The sequence below is a fragment of the Pristiophorus japonicus genome, chromosome 1 (assembly GCF_044704955.1).
Source record: "Pristiophorus japonicus isolate sPriJap1 chromosome 1, sPriJap1.hap1, whole genome shotgun sequence".
Taxonomy (NCBI): Eukaryota; Metazoa; Chordata; class Chondrichthyes; family Pristiophoridae; genus Pristiophorus; species Pristiophorus japonicus.
In genome coordinates, this window is record NC_091977.1 from 505,702,432 (window position 1) to 505,720,531 (window position 18,100).

Sequence of the window (18,100 nt, forward strand, 5' to 3'; positions counted from 1 at the left end):
TAGAGCTGCAGAACACTAAAGGGCAAAAATCGTTAGTGGGAGTTGTGTACAGACCTCCAAACAGTAGTAGTGATGTTGGGGAGGGCATCAAACAGGAAATTAGGAGTGCATGCAATTAAGGTGCAGCAGTTATAATGGGTGACTTTAATATGCACATAGATTGGGCCAGCCAAACTGGAAGCAATACGATGGAGGAGGATTTCCTGGAGTGCATAAGGGATGGTTTTCTAGACCAATATGTCGAGGAACCAACTAGGGGGGAGGCCATCTTAGACTGGGTGTTGTGTAATGAGAGAGGATTAATTAGCAATCTCATTGTGCGAGGCCCCTTGGGGAAGAGTGACCATAATATGGTGGAATTCTGCATTAGGATGGAGAATGAAACAGTTAATTCAGAGACCATGGTCCAGAACTTAAAGAAGGGTAACTTTGAAGGTATGAGGCATGAATTGGCTAAGATAGATTGGCTAATGATACTTAAGGGGTTGACTGTGGATGGGCAATGGCAGACATTTAGAGACCGCATGGATGAATTACAACAATTGTACATTCCTGTCTGGCGTAAAAATAAAAAAGGGAAGGTGGCTCAACCGTGGCTATCTAGGGAAATCAGGGATAGTATTAAAGCCAAGGAAATGGCATACAAATTGGCCAGAAATAGCAGCGAACCTGGGGACTGGGAGAAATTTAGAACTCAGCAGAGGAGGACAAAGGGTTTGATTAGGGCAGGGAAAATGGAGTACGAGAAGAAGCTTGCAGGGAACATTAAGGCGGATTGCAAAAGTTTCTATCGGTATGTAAAGAGAAAAAGGTTAGTAAAGACAAACATAGGTCCCCTGCAGTCAGAATCAGGGGAAGTCATAACGGGGAACAAAGAAATGGCAGACCAATTGAACAAGTACTTTGGTTCAGTATTTACTAAGGAGGACACAAACAACCTTCCGGATATAAAAGTGGTCAGAGGGTCTAGTAAGGAGGAGGAACTGAGGGAAATCTTTATTAGTCGGGAAATTGTGTTGGGGAAATTGATGGGATTGAAGGCCGATAAATCCCCAGGGCCTGATGGACTGCATCCCAGAGTACTTAAGGAGGTGGCCTTGGAAATAGCGGATGCATTGACAGTCATTTTCCAACATTCCATTGACTCTGGATCAGTTCCTATCGAGTGGAGGGTAGCCAATGTAACCCCACTTTTTAAAAAAGGAGGGAGAGAGAAAGCAGGGAATTATAGACCGGTCAGCCTGACCTCAGTAGTGGGTAAAATGATGGAATCAATTATTAAGGATGTCATAGCAGCGCATTTGGAAAATGGTGACATGATAGGTCCAAGTCAGCATGGATTTGTGAAAGGGAGATCATGCTTGACAAATCTTCTGCAATTTTTTGAGGATGTTTCCAATAAAGTGGACAAAGGAGTACCAGTTGATGTGGTATATTTGGACTTTCAGAAGGCTTTCGACAAGGTCCCACACAGGAGATTAATGTGCAAAGTTAAAGCACATGGGATTGGGGGTAGTGTGCTGACGTGGATTGAGAACTGGTTGTCAGACAGGAAGCAAAGAGTAGGAGTAAATAGGTACTTTTCGGAATGGCAGGCAGTGACTAGTGGGGTACCGCAGGGTTCTGTGCTGGGGCCCCAGTTGTTTACATTGTACATTAATGATTTAGACGAGGGGATTAAATGTAGTATCTCCAAATTTGCGGATGACACTAAGTTGGGTGGCAGTGTGAGCTGCGAGGAGGATGCTATGAGGCTGCAGAGTGACTTGGATAGGTTAGGTGAGTGGGCAAATGCGTGGCAGATGAAGTATAATGTGGATAAATGTGAGGTTATCCACTTTGGTGGTAAAAACAGAGAGACAGACTATTATCTGAATGGTGACAGATTAGGAAAAGGGAAGGTGCAACGAGACCTGGGTGTCATGGTACATCAGTCCTTGAAGGTTGGCATGCAGGTACAGCAGGCGGTTAAGAAAGCAAATGGCATGTTGGCCTTCATAGCGAGGGGATTTGAGTACAGGGGCAGGGAGGTGTTGCTACAGTTGTACAGGGCCTTGGTGAGGCCACACCTGGAGTATTGTGTACAGTTTTGGTCTCCTAACTTGAGGAAGGACATTCTTGCTATTGAGGGAGTGCAGCGAAGATTCACCAGACTGATTCCCAGGATGGTGGGACTGACCTATCAAGAAAGACTGGATCAACTGGGCTTGTATTCACTGGAGTTCAGAAGAGTGAGAGGGGACCTCATAGAAACGTTTAAAATTCTGACGGGTTTGGACAGGTTGGATGCAGGAAGAATGTTCCCAATTTTGGGGAAGTCCAGAACCAGAGGTCACAGTCTAAGGATAAGGGGTAAGCCATTTAGGACTGAGATGAGGAGAAACTTCTTCACCCAGAGAGTGGTGAACCTGTGGAATTCTCTACCACAGAAAGTAGTTGAGGCCAATTCACTAAATATATTCAAAAGGGAGTTAGATGAAGTCCTTACTACTCGGGGGATCAATGGGTATGGTGTGAAAGCAGGAAGGGGGTACTGAAGTTGCATGTTCAGCCATGAACTCATTGAATGGCGGTGCAGGCTAGAAGGGCTGAATGGCCTGCTCCTGCACCTATTTTCTATGTTTCTATGTTTCGTGTTGTCGCTCGTGGATTATGAAGGCCTGGGCTATTATGATGGCCTTGCTCAGATCTAGCGATTCGGCAGACAGCAGTTTGCAAAGAATGGCCTCGTGGCCGATTCCCAGCACGAAAAAGTCTCGCAACATTTCCCCCAAATATCCTGCAAATTTGCACTGTCCCACGAGGCGTCTTAGGTCGGCAACAAAGCTCGCCACGTTCTGGCCCTCGGAACGACGGTGCGTGTAAAAGCGATACCTGGCCATTAAAGTGCTCTCCTTCGGCTGGAGGTGTTCCCGAGTCAGCGCACACAGCTCAGTGTAAGTCTTGGCCATTGGTTTGTCCGGTGCCAGAAAATTTTTGAGGAGGCCATATATCGAAGACCTACATACGGTGAGGATAATCGCCCTGCACTTGATTGCCGTCTCAGCCGTGTCCAGCTCGTTGGCCACAAAGTACTGGTCGAGACACTCAACGAAGGCTTCCCAATCATCACCCTCAACAAATCTCTCAAGAATACCAACGGCAGCCATTTCCGCATGAAAGTTCGTGATCTGTAACTCGTCGCCAGTTGTTAAGTTCAGAATAACTCCAAAAAACTATGTTGTAAGCTCAAACCATTGTGACCTTGGTCTCTACTATAACTCCAGAGTGAGGCAGCAGCATGGTGGACTGCCTTTTATACCTGCTTGCTCCAGGATACCCTGGTGACCCATAGGTCTCCCACAGGTGTGCCCCCTTGTGGCAAGTCTTACACATAGATGAGGTTCACATACATAACACCCGCGATATCACCTGGGGTAAAATGAATCAGTAACTACCTTCTATTTCAAACTTTAAAATGATTATTTAACTTGCAGGACAGGCTTCCCAAAGATAACTGGGGCAACTGTACCTCTTTTCTCCATCTCACAGCTGACCCGGCCCCCCGACAGTGGCCCCAACCTCACTGCATCTTTCTTTGGCTCTAACACGCTCCAAGTTAATCCTGGTATGTTTGACACTGCTAGTCCTCCGCCTATTTAAAAATAACTTAGTGGCCCATTTGGGTCACTTTGCTCACTCTGACCTGCTCCTGCCCAGGCCCATTACTTGCTCTATCCCATGTCTTTGCTTCTGGCTCCATTGTAACATTTGAAAAGCACCACTGCTCAGCTTCCTTTTCCGAGCTCCCATCTAAATAAAAACCATATTAGGCCATTAATGCCCCTCTCTGCATTATTTCTTGCTCTTCATTGATAGCTTTTCTCTCTTGCTGCTGACCCCACTGCAAAACTTGAAAATACCTGTTATTCCCAACTCCCTTCTCCCTGCCCTATTCCTTTGCTTCCCAACCAATCATATAATTTAGACTACTTACTAGGCCACCTTGACCTTGCTCCACATTCTCCCCAGCTCTCGTTGCTCCCCCTCGGTCTGTACCTGGCTCCGGGCCTTCCTCTTTCTTTGGTCTTATTGGCCATTTAAAATATAGTCCCACTATCACCTCGGTCATCCCAGTCTGTCATGTCCTGGCATCTAAAGAGATTTAATTTATATTTTGTCTGCTTTGACCTGTCCACCTCAGGGCAATAGAAAGTCCAGGGGGGTGAAAGGTTGGGATGCGGAAGAGTGGAAGAGATTGAGGGGAGTCATAGGAGAAAAAGAAACCGAGGGAGAAATGGCAACCGATACACTGTGGGGAGAGAGAAGGGGAAAGATGGATGTAACAGATCCAGTGAGAGCAACATGAGCATAAGAGAAATAGAGGAGAAATGGGGAAAGAATAAAGCGGGATTAGAATAACGACAAGGAGCAAAGAGCTTCTCGGGTTGGCAATCAGTCACCAGTGGGGTGCCGCAGGGATCAGTGCTGGGGCCCCAACTATTTACAATCTATATTAACAACTTGGATGAAGGGACTGAGTGTAACGTAACCAAGTTTGCTGACGATATAAAGATGGGAGGAAAAGCAATGTGTGAGGAGGACACAAAAAATCTGCAAAAGGACATAGATAGGCTAAGTGAGTGGGCAAAAATTTGGCAGATGGAGTAAAATGTTGGAAAGTGTGAGGTCATGCACTTTGGCAGAAAAAAACAAAGAGCAAGTTATTATTTAAATGGAGAAAGATTGCAAAGTGCTGCAGTATAGCAGGATCTGGGGATACTTGTGCATGAAACACAAAAGGATAGTATGCAGGTACAGCAAGTGATCAGGAAGGCCAATGGAATCTTGGCCTTTATTGCAAAGGGGATGGAATATAAAAGCAGGGAAGTCTTGCTACAGTGTTCAGGGTATTGGTTAGGCCACACCTGGAATATTGCGTGCAGTTTTGGTTTCCATATTTACGAAAGGATATACTTGTTTTGGAGGCAGTTCAGAGAAGGTTCACAAGGTTGATTCCAGAGATGAAGGGGTTGACTTATGAGGACAAGTTGAGTAGGTTGGGCCTCTACTCATTGGAATTCAGATGAATGAGAGGTGATCTTTTCGAAACGTATAAGATTATGAGAGGGCTTGGCAAGGTGGATACAGAGAGGGTGTTTCTACTGATGGGGGAGACTAGAACTAGAGGGCATAATCTTAGAATAAGGAGCCGCCCATTTAAAACTGAGATGAGGAGAAATTTCTTCTCTCAGAGGGTTGTGGATCTGTGGAATTCACTGCCTCAGAGAGCTGTGGACATTGAATAAATTTAAGACAGAAATAGACAGTTTCTTAAATAATAAGGGAATAAGGGGTTATGGAGAGCAAGCAGGGAAATGGACCTGAGTCCATGATCGGATCAGCCATGGTCATATTAAATGGCGGAGCAGGCTCGAGAGGCCGTATGGCCTACTCCTGCTCCTATTTCTTATATTCTTCTGTAATAGGGATATGAAAGAGAATAAGAGCAGGGGAAAGTGAAAGATGGAATTAACAGATTGAGGAAACACAGATAGACAGAAGAGATTTCAGAAAGACAGAAATAGTGGAGAGCGATCAGGGCAAAGAAAGAGCACAATAAAAGGAGAAAGCAATATCAGAGAGGAGGAAAGGTGTGCAGCTAAATCAAGGGACAGAGTGAAAGGGGCAGAAAAGCAGAGATTTGGGAAGCGAGTGGGAGATTCGGGAGACAGACAGAGATGACAAACAGTCAAAGTCACACATATCCTGTGACTTTTCTCTCAAACCAAAAATCAAAACTAAAGTCCATACAATGATTGCTAGCAGTAGCAGCAGGAACTGTTGCAAAATGCATATTTTATTTTTTGACATAAACAACATGGAACAGCACTTATTCAGGTGATCCAAGGCAGGATTTTTGGTTTTCGTCGAAAATGGTAGTTTTACGTCAAAATGACCATTTTCGTTGCACTACCGTTTTTAGGCAGCACCTTCGGCCTTTACTTGGGCGCATCGGTAAAATCGGCATTGCACGAGGATTCGCAGCGCAAACTGAGAGCTTCGGCAACTTTAGTCCGGGGCAGGTAGTGCTGCAAGAGAGGCCTTGGGAGGGGGAAAAACAAAAACAAAAAAAATTGCAAAACACATTCAAAAAACCCTTACCTACTAAATCGCAGAAACGTAGAAACATAGAAAATAGGTGCAGGAGTAGGCCATTCGGCCCTTCAAGCCTGCACCACCATTTAATAAGATCATGGCTGATCATTCATAGTACCCCTTTCCTGCTTTCTCTTCATACCCCTTGATCCCTTTAGCCGTAAGGGCCATATCTAACACCCTCTTGAATATATTCAATGAACTGGCATCAACAACGCTCTGCGGTCGAGAATTTCACAGGTTAACAACTTTCTGAGTAAAGAGGTTTCTCTTCATCTCAGTCCTAAATGGCTTACCCCTTATTCTTGGACTGTGTTCCCTGGTTCTGGACTTCACCAACATCGGGAACATTCTTCTTGCATCTAACCTGTCCAGTCCCATCAGAATTTTATATGTTTCCACAAGATCCCCTCTCAGCCTTCTAAACTCCAGTGAATACAGGCCCAGACAATCCAGTCTCTCCTCATATGTCAGTCCTGCTATCCCGGGAATCAGTCTGGCGAACCTTCGCTGCACTCCCTCAATAGCAAGAACGTCCTTCCTCAGATTAGGAGACCAAAACTGAACACAATATTCTAGGTGAGCCCTCACCAAGGCCCTGTACAACTGTAGTAAGACCTCCCTGCTCCTATACTCAAATCCCCTCGCTATGAAGGCCAACATACCATTTGCCTTCTTCACCGCCTGCTGTACCTGCATGCCAACTTTCAATCACTGATGTACCATGACACCCAGGTCAAGTTGCACCTCCCCTTTTCCTAATCTGCCGCCATTCAGATAATATTCTGCCTTCGTGTTTTTGCCACCAAAGTGGATAACCTCACATTTAAAAGAATTAAAAAATAAAAAATTTAACTTACTTTATTTGCAGGGCTTCATATTTACCGCAGCTGGCAGGACTGCACCGACAGGTTTGACCCTGTCGGTATTCTGGCTGCAGAATACAGGTTCCGAGAGAGCCGAAAGTACGACGCAAATGCAATTTGCATCATTGCACGTTGGCGCTCCTCTCCCCGGCGGTACGTGGAAGCACCGCCGCAAAAAGGTGCCCAAGGAACCCGCCGACCGGGTTTTTGCCGCGGAGGGTGAAATCACGGCGAAAGCCCAGTCGCAAAGTTGGCGAAAATCCAGCCCAAAATTATGTACTTAGGTGCTCAATTAATATTTTTCATCTCTCGCCACTTGCAATGCACCAATTGGATGCCAAAATCGTTGGCTTTCAAAAAGGAAACACACAATTCTAATTTCTAAAACTAATTTAAATTAGTTTGCAGTAACGTTATTGACTGGGGAAGTATTACAGGGTATTATGCAACAGCTGTTATATTTAAAATCAGACCCTGTGGTTTAATTTCCTTTTTAGTGGACTGGTTAACACATTACACATTAAACTACTGTCTCAGCCCTTTTAACAATACCATATTTATACAAATGCAAATGCATTAATTACTGAATACTGATCATTGAAGGAATTAAACACCTCGGCTGAGGAATTGGGCAAGGTAGCGCATGTTTTTTTGGGTGCTATGAGTGCCCTTAGAACTGCAAAATGGCAGCCGCGCCACGGGCGCACGCTTGAGATGCGAAGCGCGTCGGATGCTGTAAGAGCGAAAAACCTTAATTAGGGGTAAGTAATTTGGTGTAGTTAAAGTATAAAGCAAGAAAGGATGAGAGAAAGGTTTAAATGCTTTCATGTAGAATAGCTGAATCCCACATTCCAGCAATTAGAGTGAAACATAGAAGGTCAGAGAAATTCTCTTAGGAGATAAGAACACCCACAAGATTTATGTAGACAGCTCACAGAAATAATGAGAGGAGGCCACAATGTTCCAGCCACATGAGATAACAGGAACAAAGCCTCTTTTAAAGCAGAGGGTAACCAGACATCTGCCAAGGACAGAGTTAGCCTGGGAAGACATTCCCAGAAAAGTAGCACATAACCTGCAGGGGATGTTCCTTAGCAATAGCCGTCAGAACTGAATGTACCAATAGAATCATTAGAAATGACTGTAACCAATAAAATTAATGTAACTGTAGCAACCAATGACATTGCTGAAAACTGTATTAACCAACGTATTAGTGGGCAGAGACTGGTGGCAAATAACCAATGGAACACTTCCCCGCCTGGTTTCTGTATTTTGACTCTATATACTGTAATTGCACAGCTTGTCCTGTGAGACCGGGAGCAGCGCAACCAGTGAACGCACTGTTGCAACCGGCTCTCCCTTGATTAATCAGGTTTTAATAAACAATTCTTTTCTCTATATATAGACCTTTCCGTGTCGACTGTTATATTTTTAATACTACACAACTGATGCCATCTTGGTACAGGCGTTAGCGCGTGCGCAGTGAATGTGCGGCGAATATATGCAGAGTAGGCAGATGATGACACGCGTCATTTTGGAGCTCAACGCTTCAGCCAATATCCTATCTTAAGCTCATTTAGCTGAACAGGAAGGACCTGCCACCAGTGCTATTTAAAGGGATCATCAACTACTTATAGGTTAGTTGCTGGTTGATTTCTTCTGGCTATTGCTACAATTCTATATGTTGTTGGTGCTTCCCATGTTGTTCCAAGTTTCAAAATTCTACAGGGAGTGCTGCAGCAGGTGCTGAAGGACTTTTAGCTGACTTCAAAACTTGTGCATAAACCAGTTGTTCCCAGACATGGTCACTGGCTTTCCTCTTGGAATAGAACATGACTGGGAGAATGAACAGAGGCCACACAGAGCAAGACAAGCAGCTAGAAGAGGGAGGAGGAGGAGGGGGAGAAGGGCTCTCAGCACGAGGCCATACCTGCCCAGGAAGCAGTTCTCCTACCTGAACCTCAGCAAGAAAACAGCGTGTGAGACATCTGCTCTTCACGAAGGAGGACCTCACTGAATTCTGTCTGTTGCTGTAGCCACAACTGGAGTCTCAGAGCAGGGCAAGGACCATATTGCCAGTGGCTATGAAGTTTTATACATCTGGCTCCTTCCAGTCTGAAGCTGGAGATATTAGCAACTTCTCGCAGTTTGGCGTCCACTGTTGGATAAGGGAGACTCTTTATTCAAACAGAGCTAACTTCATTTCATTCTGTCTTGCCCGAGACGAGCAGGCGGAGCGAGCATGAGGATTGGCAAGGATTGCAGGCTTCCTCATGGCGCAGGGTGCCATTGACTGCACGCACATTGCTTTGTGGGCACCGCATGTCAACTCTGTATACCGGAACCAAAAGCGATTCCACTCCCTCAATATCCAGCTGGTGTGTGATCATAGGCAGCACATCATGCAGGTCAATGCCCGGTATTCTGGCAGCAGTCATAATGCTTTTATTCTGCGGCAGTCCACAACGTTTCCAGTGCCTGTACCACTCTGGAGTACTCTGCTGAGTGGGTCTCAAGATTCGTAGTGGCATGCTGCATGCTGCACAATCTTGCCATCATGAGAGGGCAGGTCTTGCCACCAACCATCAGGCGAAAAGCTGAGGAGCAGGAGCACGAGGAGGAGGAGGAGGAGGAGGAGATGGAAGAGGAAGGGAGGCAAAAACCTAGACAGCCTCTTTCTGCCCAGGCTCTTCGTGAAGAACTCATTCAAGTGTGATACCAGTAACCTCAACCCAGTTCCCCATTCATCAACAGTCCCATGCCTCCTAACTTCCCTTTGACAATGACCATCTTTTGGCACAATGCAAAAATAAGAGCCACCACAAAATAATCATTCAACACCAAATTTATAAATTAAATCATGCTATATTGCAAACAAACTTAAACTAATCACCCTTGTGCTTCTCTGAGCCTGTCCCAGTGCTCCTATGCAGTGCTACCCTAGTGGCTGCAGCTTAGCTGGTGGAAGGCTGCTGACTTTATGTGCGACCTCACCCTGCAGTGATCTGCCACCGGTACTATCCTTGCCCCCCTGTCCTGGCTGCAGTGCCAGTCTCTCACCATGTGCAGACCCCGCCTCTATGCTATCCTCTAAGATACACACAGTGTCAGCATCTGAGCCGGTGGCTGTGAGTGGGAAATTCAAATGCCTGTGTGTCTTCATCATCACTCTCTTCTTGGTCTTCCTCCACTGCCTGGGTATCTGTAAGGAAAAAGGCACAAGGTAAGGTTGTGGTGAGGGGACGGGAGGATGGGGGGGGTGGGGGGTGGGGGGGAATAAGAGGTGCATGCTTACACCATCTGCAGCTTGCAAGTCAAAAGATATTGTGGGATGAGGAGGAAGTGGGATGTGAGAAGGAGGATGAGCATACCGTCATCTTCACTGGTTTCAGCTCCTTCACTGGCCACAGCCTCAGCAATAGCCATTCTGATGATGGTCAGCACCACCTCCTTCATGGGGGTGAGAGCATGCAGGCGTGCCTCTCCCCCTCTGGTTAGTTCCTGCTGCCTTCTGTTGTGCACTACCTTCTCCTGCAAGAGAGAGGCGAGTGTGTCAGCGAGTGTTGTGCAATATGTTTAGGTGATGTGCCTGTCATGGTTGAATAGCTGTCAGTATGTGCAAGCTGTGAGATGTGGGTATGAGGCTTACAACAGTGCTAAATGTGTGAGGATGAGGTGAAGCATATACATGTTCAGTATGAGCCTTGATTGATAGAGATTGCTAGTAGATGAGTGATGGGGTGTGGTGATTTGAGCAGTGGCTGAGGCTAGTGGTGTAGGTGGTAGGATATGGCATTTGAAGATGCATTCACTGACCTTGAGGTCAATAAACTTCTTGCGGCACTGCATCCAAGTCCGTGGGGTTTGATTCATCACATTGAGCACCATGGCTATCTGCTCCCACTGCCTTTTCACTCTGTGTCTGGAGGGCTTTCTGGCCCCTGTGGATACAGGACTTCTCTCTTCCTTTCCACCTCCAACACCAAGACCTCCAATGCAGCGTCGGACAACCTGGGTGTCCACTCCCTCCCATGTTCAACCATTCTTCTCTCTTTCCACGGTCAAATTCAGCTCACAAAGGACGTGCAGCACCTGCTTCAGCCACAATGCACCTCCCCCTTTAAGAGGTACAGGCTAGCTTTAAGCAGTGCAGGCTAGCTTTAAGTACTGCTAGCAAGTATCGATTTTGGGCCACCTGCCGATGTGTGCAGCCAATGCACAGCGCGTTTAGCACTGGCTGCATGCAGAAATCATGTAAATGAGCATGAAGCATGAAGATGGCATCCTGTCTGTATTACATCCAACGGGCATCAAGATACCTGCTCCATTTTCAGGGGCCCCTCTACTATCTTCCAATAACCTGTTTTGAGTACAGATGTAGCAGGAAGTGTCTAATCATGTGTAAAAGCATACCAGGAGTATCCCAATTTAATCCAGTATTTCTAAAATAGATGAATTTTAAGTGATGTGAAATGAATTTTCAGAGTATGTTGACTGTGGTGTTTACAAAAAAAAACTAAGAAGTTGCTCATTTAAAAAAAAAACATAATGGTAGTCAGTGTACAAATCATTTAAAAATTATTAGGGTGTTTTGTGATCCCAACAAACATTTGCAAAATTTCTACGACAAGTAGAATCCAACAAGCTTTGCCATTATCAACTGAATTCGGCGGTCCATTTTTTAAAAAGATAAATCTGGAAGGTATCATAGTCTACTTCTATTGGCTATTTCAATCAGTGCATTGCAGTAATATTAACTCATTTTCTTGAAGGTTATGACCTGATATCACAAATGAACCAGCTAGAACTGTACCTTCACACTATCTAGTTCAGAAATATAGTCAAATGTGCTGAGACTGAATATAAATCCCTCAGTACTGTAATGGAGTGTCAGACTAGATGTTTGTGCTCAAGTCTCTGGAGTAGGACCTGAACCCTCTACCTTCTGACTCCGAGGTGAGACTGCTGCCAACTGAGCAATGGCTGACTCAAAATAAATCACTTTTCACTTCTCTGCATTACATTTCATCAGCCAGGTGTCTGCTCATTTTATCAGCCTGTCTACGCTTTCCTGGAGTCTGCCACCACCTTACTCAATGTTTATTACATTTATGAGTTTTGTGTCATCTGCAAACTTTGAAATGATACCCTGTCTACCCAAGTCCTGGTCATTAACATATATCAAAAAGAGCAATGGTCCCACCACTAACCCTTGAATTCACCACTTAACACTTCCCTCCATTCAGAAAAACAACCACTCACCCTGCAGCCACTATCTTTTTAATCCCATGGGCTTCTATTATGTCATCATCATCATAGGCAGTCCCTCGGATCAAGGATGACTTGCTTCCATGTCAAAAAGCTCACAGGTGTTTCAATGAAGGATCTAAAATTCCAGGTCCTGAACTAAATCTTGAAGGATGGAAGATGCCTGTGCGTGGATTTTTTTTAATGTGTGGTGGCCATTCGGCCATCAGGCTTGACAGAGCTAGATCTTGGTCAAGTGGCAAGGATTAACCAAGACGACTGGAGACTAGCTCTGCTGTACGGATCTAGTGCATACACATATCGCCTGGGCCCTCACCTCTTCTGTGCCCAGAACACGCGCCTCTCCTGGGCCCCAATCACGTCCCTCTACATTCTCTCGCCGCTCCTTCGCCCTGACCTCGCCGCTCCTGCTGTACCTGCCCACGCTCCAATTACTGACCTGAATCTTGGTGACGTCCCTCTTCACTGCCGTTGCTCTCCTGCTCCAGCACGTGCTGCTCCCTGGAGTGGTATGCCCCCACGCTGCTCCTTCCACTCCCCGGCCTGCTCCGACGGTGCTTGCAGGCCGGAGGCCGCTCAGCCAGCTGGGTCAGGCCGCCATGCTGCTCCTTCCACTCCCCGGCCTGCTCCGACGGTGCTTGCAGGCCGGAGGCCGCTCAGCCAGCTGGGTCAGGCCGCCATGCTGCTCCTTCCGCTCGCCGGCCTGCTCCGATGGTACTGATATGTGGTACTTTATCAAACGTATTTTGAAAGTTCACATACACAACATCAACTGCACTACGATAATTAATCCTCTCTGTCTCTTCACTGAAGAACTCAATCAAATTAGTCAAACAAAATTTGCAGGGAAAGCGGGGAAAGGAGGAAAGGACAAATAGGAAAGTCTGTGATAGAGTGAAAGGCAGAAGTGATTAAATGACAAAAAGCATAATGGGGTAAGGCAAAAGGGAGTGGTAATGGAACAAGTGAAATAACAAAAGATGTGTCTAGAGGATCTGTAACTGACAATATAATCCTGTTTTGAGTACAGATGTAGTAGGGAGTGCCTAATTATGTGTAAAAGTGTAACAGGAATATCCCAGCTGCTGTCCGAAAAAATGGGAGCAGTATTTATGATCTGAAATTGTTGAACTTAATGTTAAGAAAGAAAGAAATACTTGGATTTATATAGCACCTTTCAAGACCACCGGACGTCCCAAAGCGCTTTATAGCCAATGAAGTACTTTTTTGGAGTGTAGTCACTGTTCTAATGTAGGAATGTGGCAGCCAATTTGCGCACAGCAATCTCCCACAATCAGCAATGTGATAATGACCAGATAATCATTTTTTTTTGTTATGATGGTTGAGGGATAAATATTGGCCAAGACACCAGGGATAACTCCCCTGCTCTTCTCCAAAATAGTGCCATAGGATCTTTTACATCCGCCTGAGAGAGCAGACAGGGCTTGGCAGCTTGGTTTAACATCTCATCTGAAAAGCTGGCACCTCCAAAAGTGCAGCACTCCCTCAACACAGCACTGGAGTGTCAGTCTAGATTTATGCTCAAGTTCCTAGAGTGGGATTGGAACACACAACCTTCTGACTCAGAGGCAAGTGTGCTACTCACTGAGCCACAGCTACACTGCTATGTTACGTCCAGAAGGCTGTAAATTGTCGAATTGACAGATGAGGTGCTGTTCCTCGAGCTTCTGCTGAGCTTCATTGGAACAGTGTAAAAGGCCGAGGATAGGAACAGGTGTGAGAGCTTATATTTCAAATTCACTAATGTTATATAATTAAATCTACCCAGTAAAGATTCTAATTTTGTAATTCACTGAAACATGAACTCAAATGTCAATTTTACAACATAAAAATTCACTGTAAATACAAAACCCTTACAGAATCTCTGGTGTCCTTACTTTTTTTCTTTCTTCATTTTTGGGATGTGGACGTTGTTGGCTAGCCCATCCTTAGTTGCCCTGAGTAGATGATAGTGGGCCTTCTTAAACCGCTGGTAGCGGTTTGATGCAACCAAGTGACTTGCTGGGCCACTTCAGAAGGCAGTTAAGATTCAATGACGTTGCATAACATCTAAGCCTCTTAAATTGACAACTGCCTTGGCCCCCTACCGGTCTATCACCAGGAGATTTTATTAATGTAGGAGGAGATTTTTTAAAATCAGCAGAATGGAGAGAAAAATGCCAAAAAAAACATCCAATTATTGCACAAATGGTGCATTTTCCCATATATGGTGGACCAGTGAAAAGGAAGAAGTGAGTAATAGGCATCATGAATGAGAGTCGTCGGAGAAAGTCTCCTCTTACTGGTCATAACTAAAGCCTAGATCACAATATACCTTCTGCACAGAATATCAAGTGATACACTTACCTCTAACTGCAACATCTGGTAGTCATTGGAAACACATTTGGTAAAACTCGGAGGCTCCCAAAAAGCGATTCCCTCATCATCTAGGACACAATTTCTCAGGATTATTCCTGAGAACATCAAAATATTTAGTTGTGGCATTCTTGAATGACATTATACGGAGAAATTACAATTGGTGTTATTCTCGTACAAATGCTTAACACGCACATACAAAATTCCTCTCCGCTCCATTTTAATGCAGGTGTTAATCCATTTATTTGTGGGTTGAGCCTGCATTTAAATAGCACAGATGGAATTTGCCAAGAACATATTAAATGTTTGTACAAGAACAGTGTAGTTCATTATTTCTACCTTATAAAGTCAAAATAATATACTCGTAATTACTGATCTGAGGCCCAGAACTGTTCTTCCATGGCAACAACTTAAGGGGAATTCATCTCATTAAGCTGAAATAGATAGCAGGATCCCTTAGTTGTGAAGCAATTTGACCCACTGTACAAAACAATCATGTTAGAGTGCATGATTCTAACATGATGAACTCTGAAGGTCCCATGACTTGCGTATTCTGAAATAAAAACAGAAAATGTGGGAAATACTCAGCAGGTCAGGCAGCATCTGCAGAGAGAGAAACAGAGTTAACGTTTCAGATCGATGACCCTTCATCAGAACTGGAAAAGGTTGGAGATGTAACAGGTTTTTAAGCAAGTGTAGGGCAGAGAAAGGGGGAGGGGAGGAAAGAACAAAAGGGAAGGTCTGTGATAGGATGGAAGGCAGAAGAGATTAGAGACAAAAGGGATGATGGTGCAAGGCAAAAGGAGATGATAATGGGACAAGTTAAGAAACAAAAGATGAGTCTAGATAGGGTGTAAATGGAAGAATCATCAACAGCAGCCGTGGGAAAGAGAGAAAAAAACAGAAAAAACATTGGGGCATTGGTTAGGGTCCCTTGCCCATGACAGCTGGTGATGATTTTTCCATTTGCACACAATTGAGACTCATCTTTTGTTTCTAAACTTGCCCTATTACCATCTCCGTTTACCTGTTACATCTCTAACTTTTTCCAGTTCTGACGAAGGGTTGTCGACCTGAAACGTTAACTCTGTTTCTCTCTCCACAGGTGCTGCCTGTCCTGCTGAGTATTTCCAAAATTTTCTATTTCAGATTCCAGCATCCGCAGTGTTTTCCTTTGGTACTTGTATATCCTGGTTGAGGGTCTGCACCTTTCCCTTTCTACTCACAACCAACTGTCCCAGAGTCTTGTACTCCAACCTTTTCTCGTACCCTTCACCGCTTCTTTTTCAGAATATGTTATCTCTTGGTGGTCCCTTGGTGGTCCATAATTCAGGCAGCAATGTTTGCTGCTCCCACAGTTTCTTCTACCTCAAGTACTCAGTTTTGATGATGACCAAAGGTATATTAAAGGTATATTGGTTTTCTGCTTGGAAAATTAGTAACAATTCCCTCCCACCATTTTTATGCTCTTTCTGATTTCCGAAGACCACACAGCCATGTGACAGCGATGACTGTTCATGATCAATATGCTTTTCCATGAGTAAGATTAAGCTTTTTATCCCCTCTCAATATTCAACTAGACTAATCATATATAAAACTTGCATTGGATGTTATGTGACACCAAAATACCCAAGTGGCAAAAGTGGAAAACAAATCCATTTAAATTGCAACTGCTACTCTCAACAAAGCCAATGGGGGGGGGAACCCGGAGAGGTCGGAGATATGGAAGTCCTCCTAAATTTAATGGCAGAATCTCATTATCATTTTCTTCTTCCGTTTCTCGCCTGGAAGTTGGCCAGATTGACAGGCTGATGGGTGGGAGAACCAACGGCAGAAGGCCACACCCGGGGACCTTTGGGGATTTAAATCGGGAGAGAAGGATTGGGGCTTGGTGAGGGCAGGAGAGCCCGGCAATGAATGAGGGAAAGTTCAGGGCTTTGTGGGGTGGTGAAGGGGAGGGATTGGGGGGGCGGTGGGTGGGGGGGGGAGGTGGGAAGCTGGCAATGGCGACAGAGAGATCGGGGCTTTGGGGAGAAGTCACTGATCGCGGTAGCGAGGAGAGGACACAATCGACAGAAGCGAAGCTGTCCTTGAGAGGCCGGGGGGACCACTCCTGCTCCTCCTGGCCCACAAGGAGTGCTATAAAAAAGTACTAACTTGCTGGAGCCAGAAGCTCTCGCCTCCATTTCGCTGCTCGGTTTCCCGAGCACTGGGAAACCCAGCCGTCTGGTATTAACTTAAAATCAGTTTCCCAATTGCACTGTGGGAGCCTCATTTAATTATGATAATGAAGTTTCCCGCCTCTTCAAGACGGGACACACGGATGCCATGCAACCCGCTACTGTAAAACCTTCATTAACTTCCCTCCCCACTTCAACAGCATACTTGTTCAGATCTTCCAATTTTCAAATGGAGATTAGATCTCCTAGATCTCCCCATCAAAAGAGACAATGGGGCTTCCTCCCAGCAACTCTCCGCCAGCAATAATTACCTGCAGCACTTGGCGGGCAGCTCACCATTGCGGACTCGCCAGCTGGTGTCTTCGTCCACACTACGGAGTTGTAATTTTCTTCCTGACAGTATTCATGAGGTTCTGAAGCAGAAATTATGCCTTGGTTAACATGGATAAATTGTTCAAACCCCAACACTTCTTTCAGTCCTATATACCATCCAGGTAATGAAAAAGAAAAATAGGAGGATTCAACTGCAATCTCTGAATATACTCTGCCTTGCCCCTGAAATGCTGCATATTTATATTTGATTAAGGTATTGTTGAAGATGTGCTCACAAAGCTCAGCCAAAAGATTAAATATTCCAGGGTATATGACTTTTACAAAAGACAGGCAAAATTGAAAAGGAGGTGAGGTAGCCCTGATAATAAAGGATGAGATAAAAGCAATAGGGAGAAATGATCTTAGCCCAGAAAATCAGGATGCAGAATCAGTATAGCGATTTAATGCGACCACACCTGGAGTACTATATACAGCTTTGGTCTCCTTATCCAAGGAAGGATATAATTGCCATGGAGGGGGTGCAACAGAGGTTCACTCGACTGATTCCTGGGCTGTCCTATGAGGAGAGATTGAGTAGAATAGGTCTATATTCTCTGAAGTTTAGAAGGTGATCTCAGTGAAACATATAAAATTCTTAGATGGTTTGACAGAGTAGATGCTGAGAGGCTGTTTCCCCTGCTTGGGAGCGTCTAGAACTAGGGGTCATAGTCTCAGGATAAGGGGTCGGCCATTTAGGACTGAGATGCGGAGAAATTTCTTCGCTGAGACGATTGTGAATCTTTGAAATTTTCTACCCCAGAGGGCTGTGGATGCTCAGTTGTTGGGTATTTTCAAAGCTGAGATTGATAGATTTTGGGCACTAAGAGAATTAAGTGATAGGGGGATAGGGCTGGAAAGTAGAGTTGATATAGAAGTTCAGCCATGATCTTATTGAGCAGG

At 45.1% G+C, this 18,100-nt stretch overlaps 1 protein-coding gene across 1 annotated transcript in view; it reads right to left on the bottom strand.

The window, feature by feature from the left end:
- The window catches only part of adgrb1a (adhesion G protein-coupled receptor B1a), a 691,398-nt gene that overhangs the window by 379,683 nt on the left and 293,615 nt on the right, over positions 1 to 18,100 (bottom strand). Inside the window, exons 8-9 of the mRNA XM_070888471.1 lie at positions 17,140 to 17,241; positions 14,640 to 14,746 (exon numbers count right to left, since the gene is read on the bottom strand). Coding sequence (XP_070744572.1) covers positions 14,640 to 14,746; positions 17,140 to 17,241 — 209 coding nt within the window. The remainder of the gene's footprint in view (positions 1 to 14,639; positions 14,747 to 17,139; positions 17,242 to 18,100) is intronic.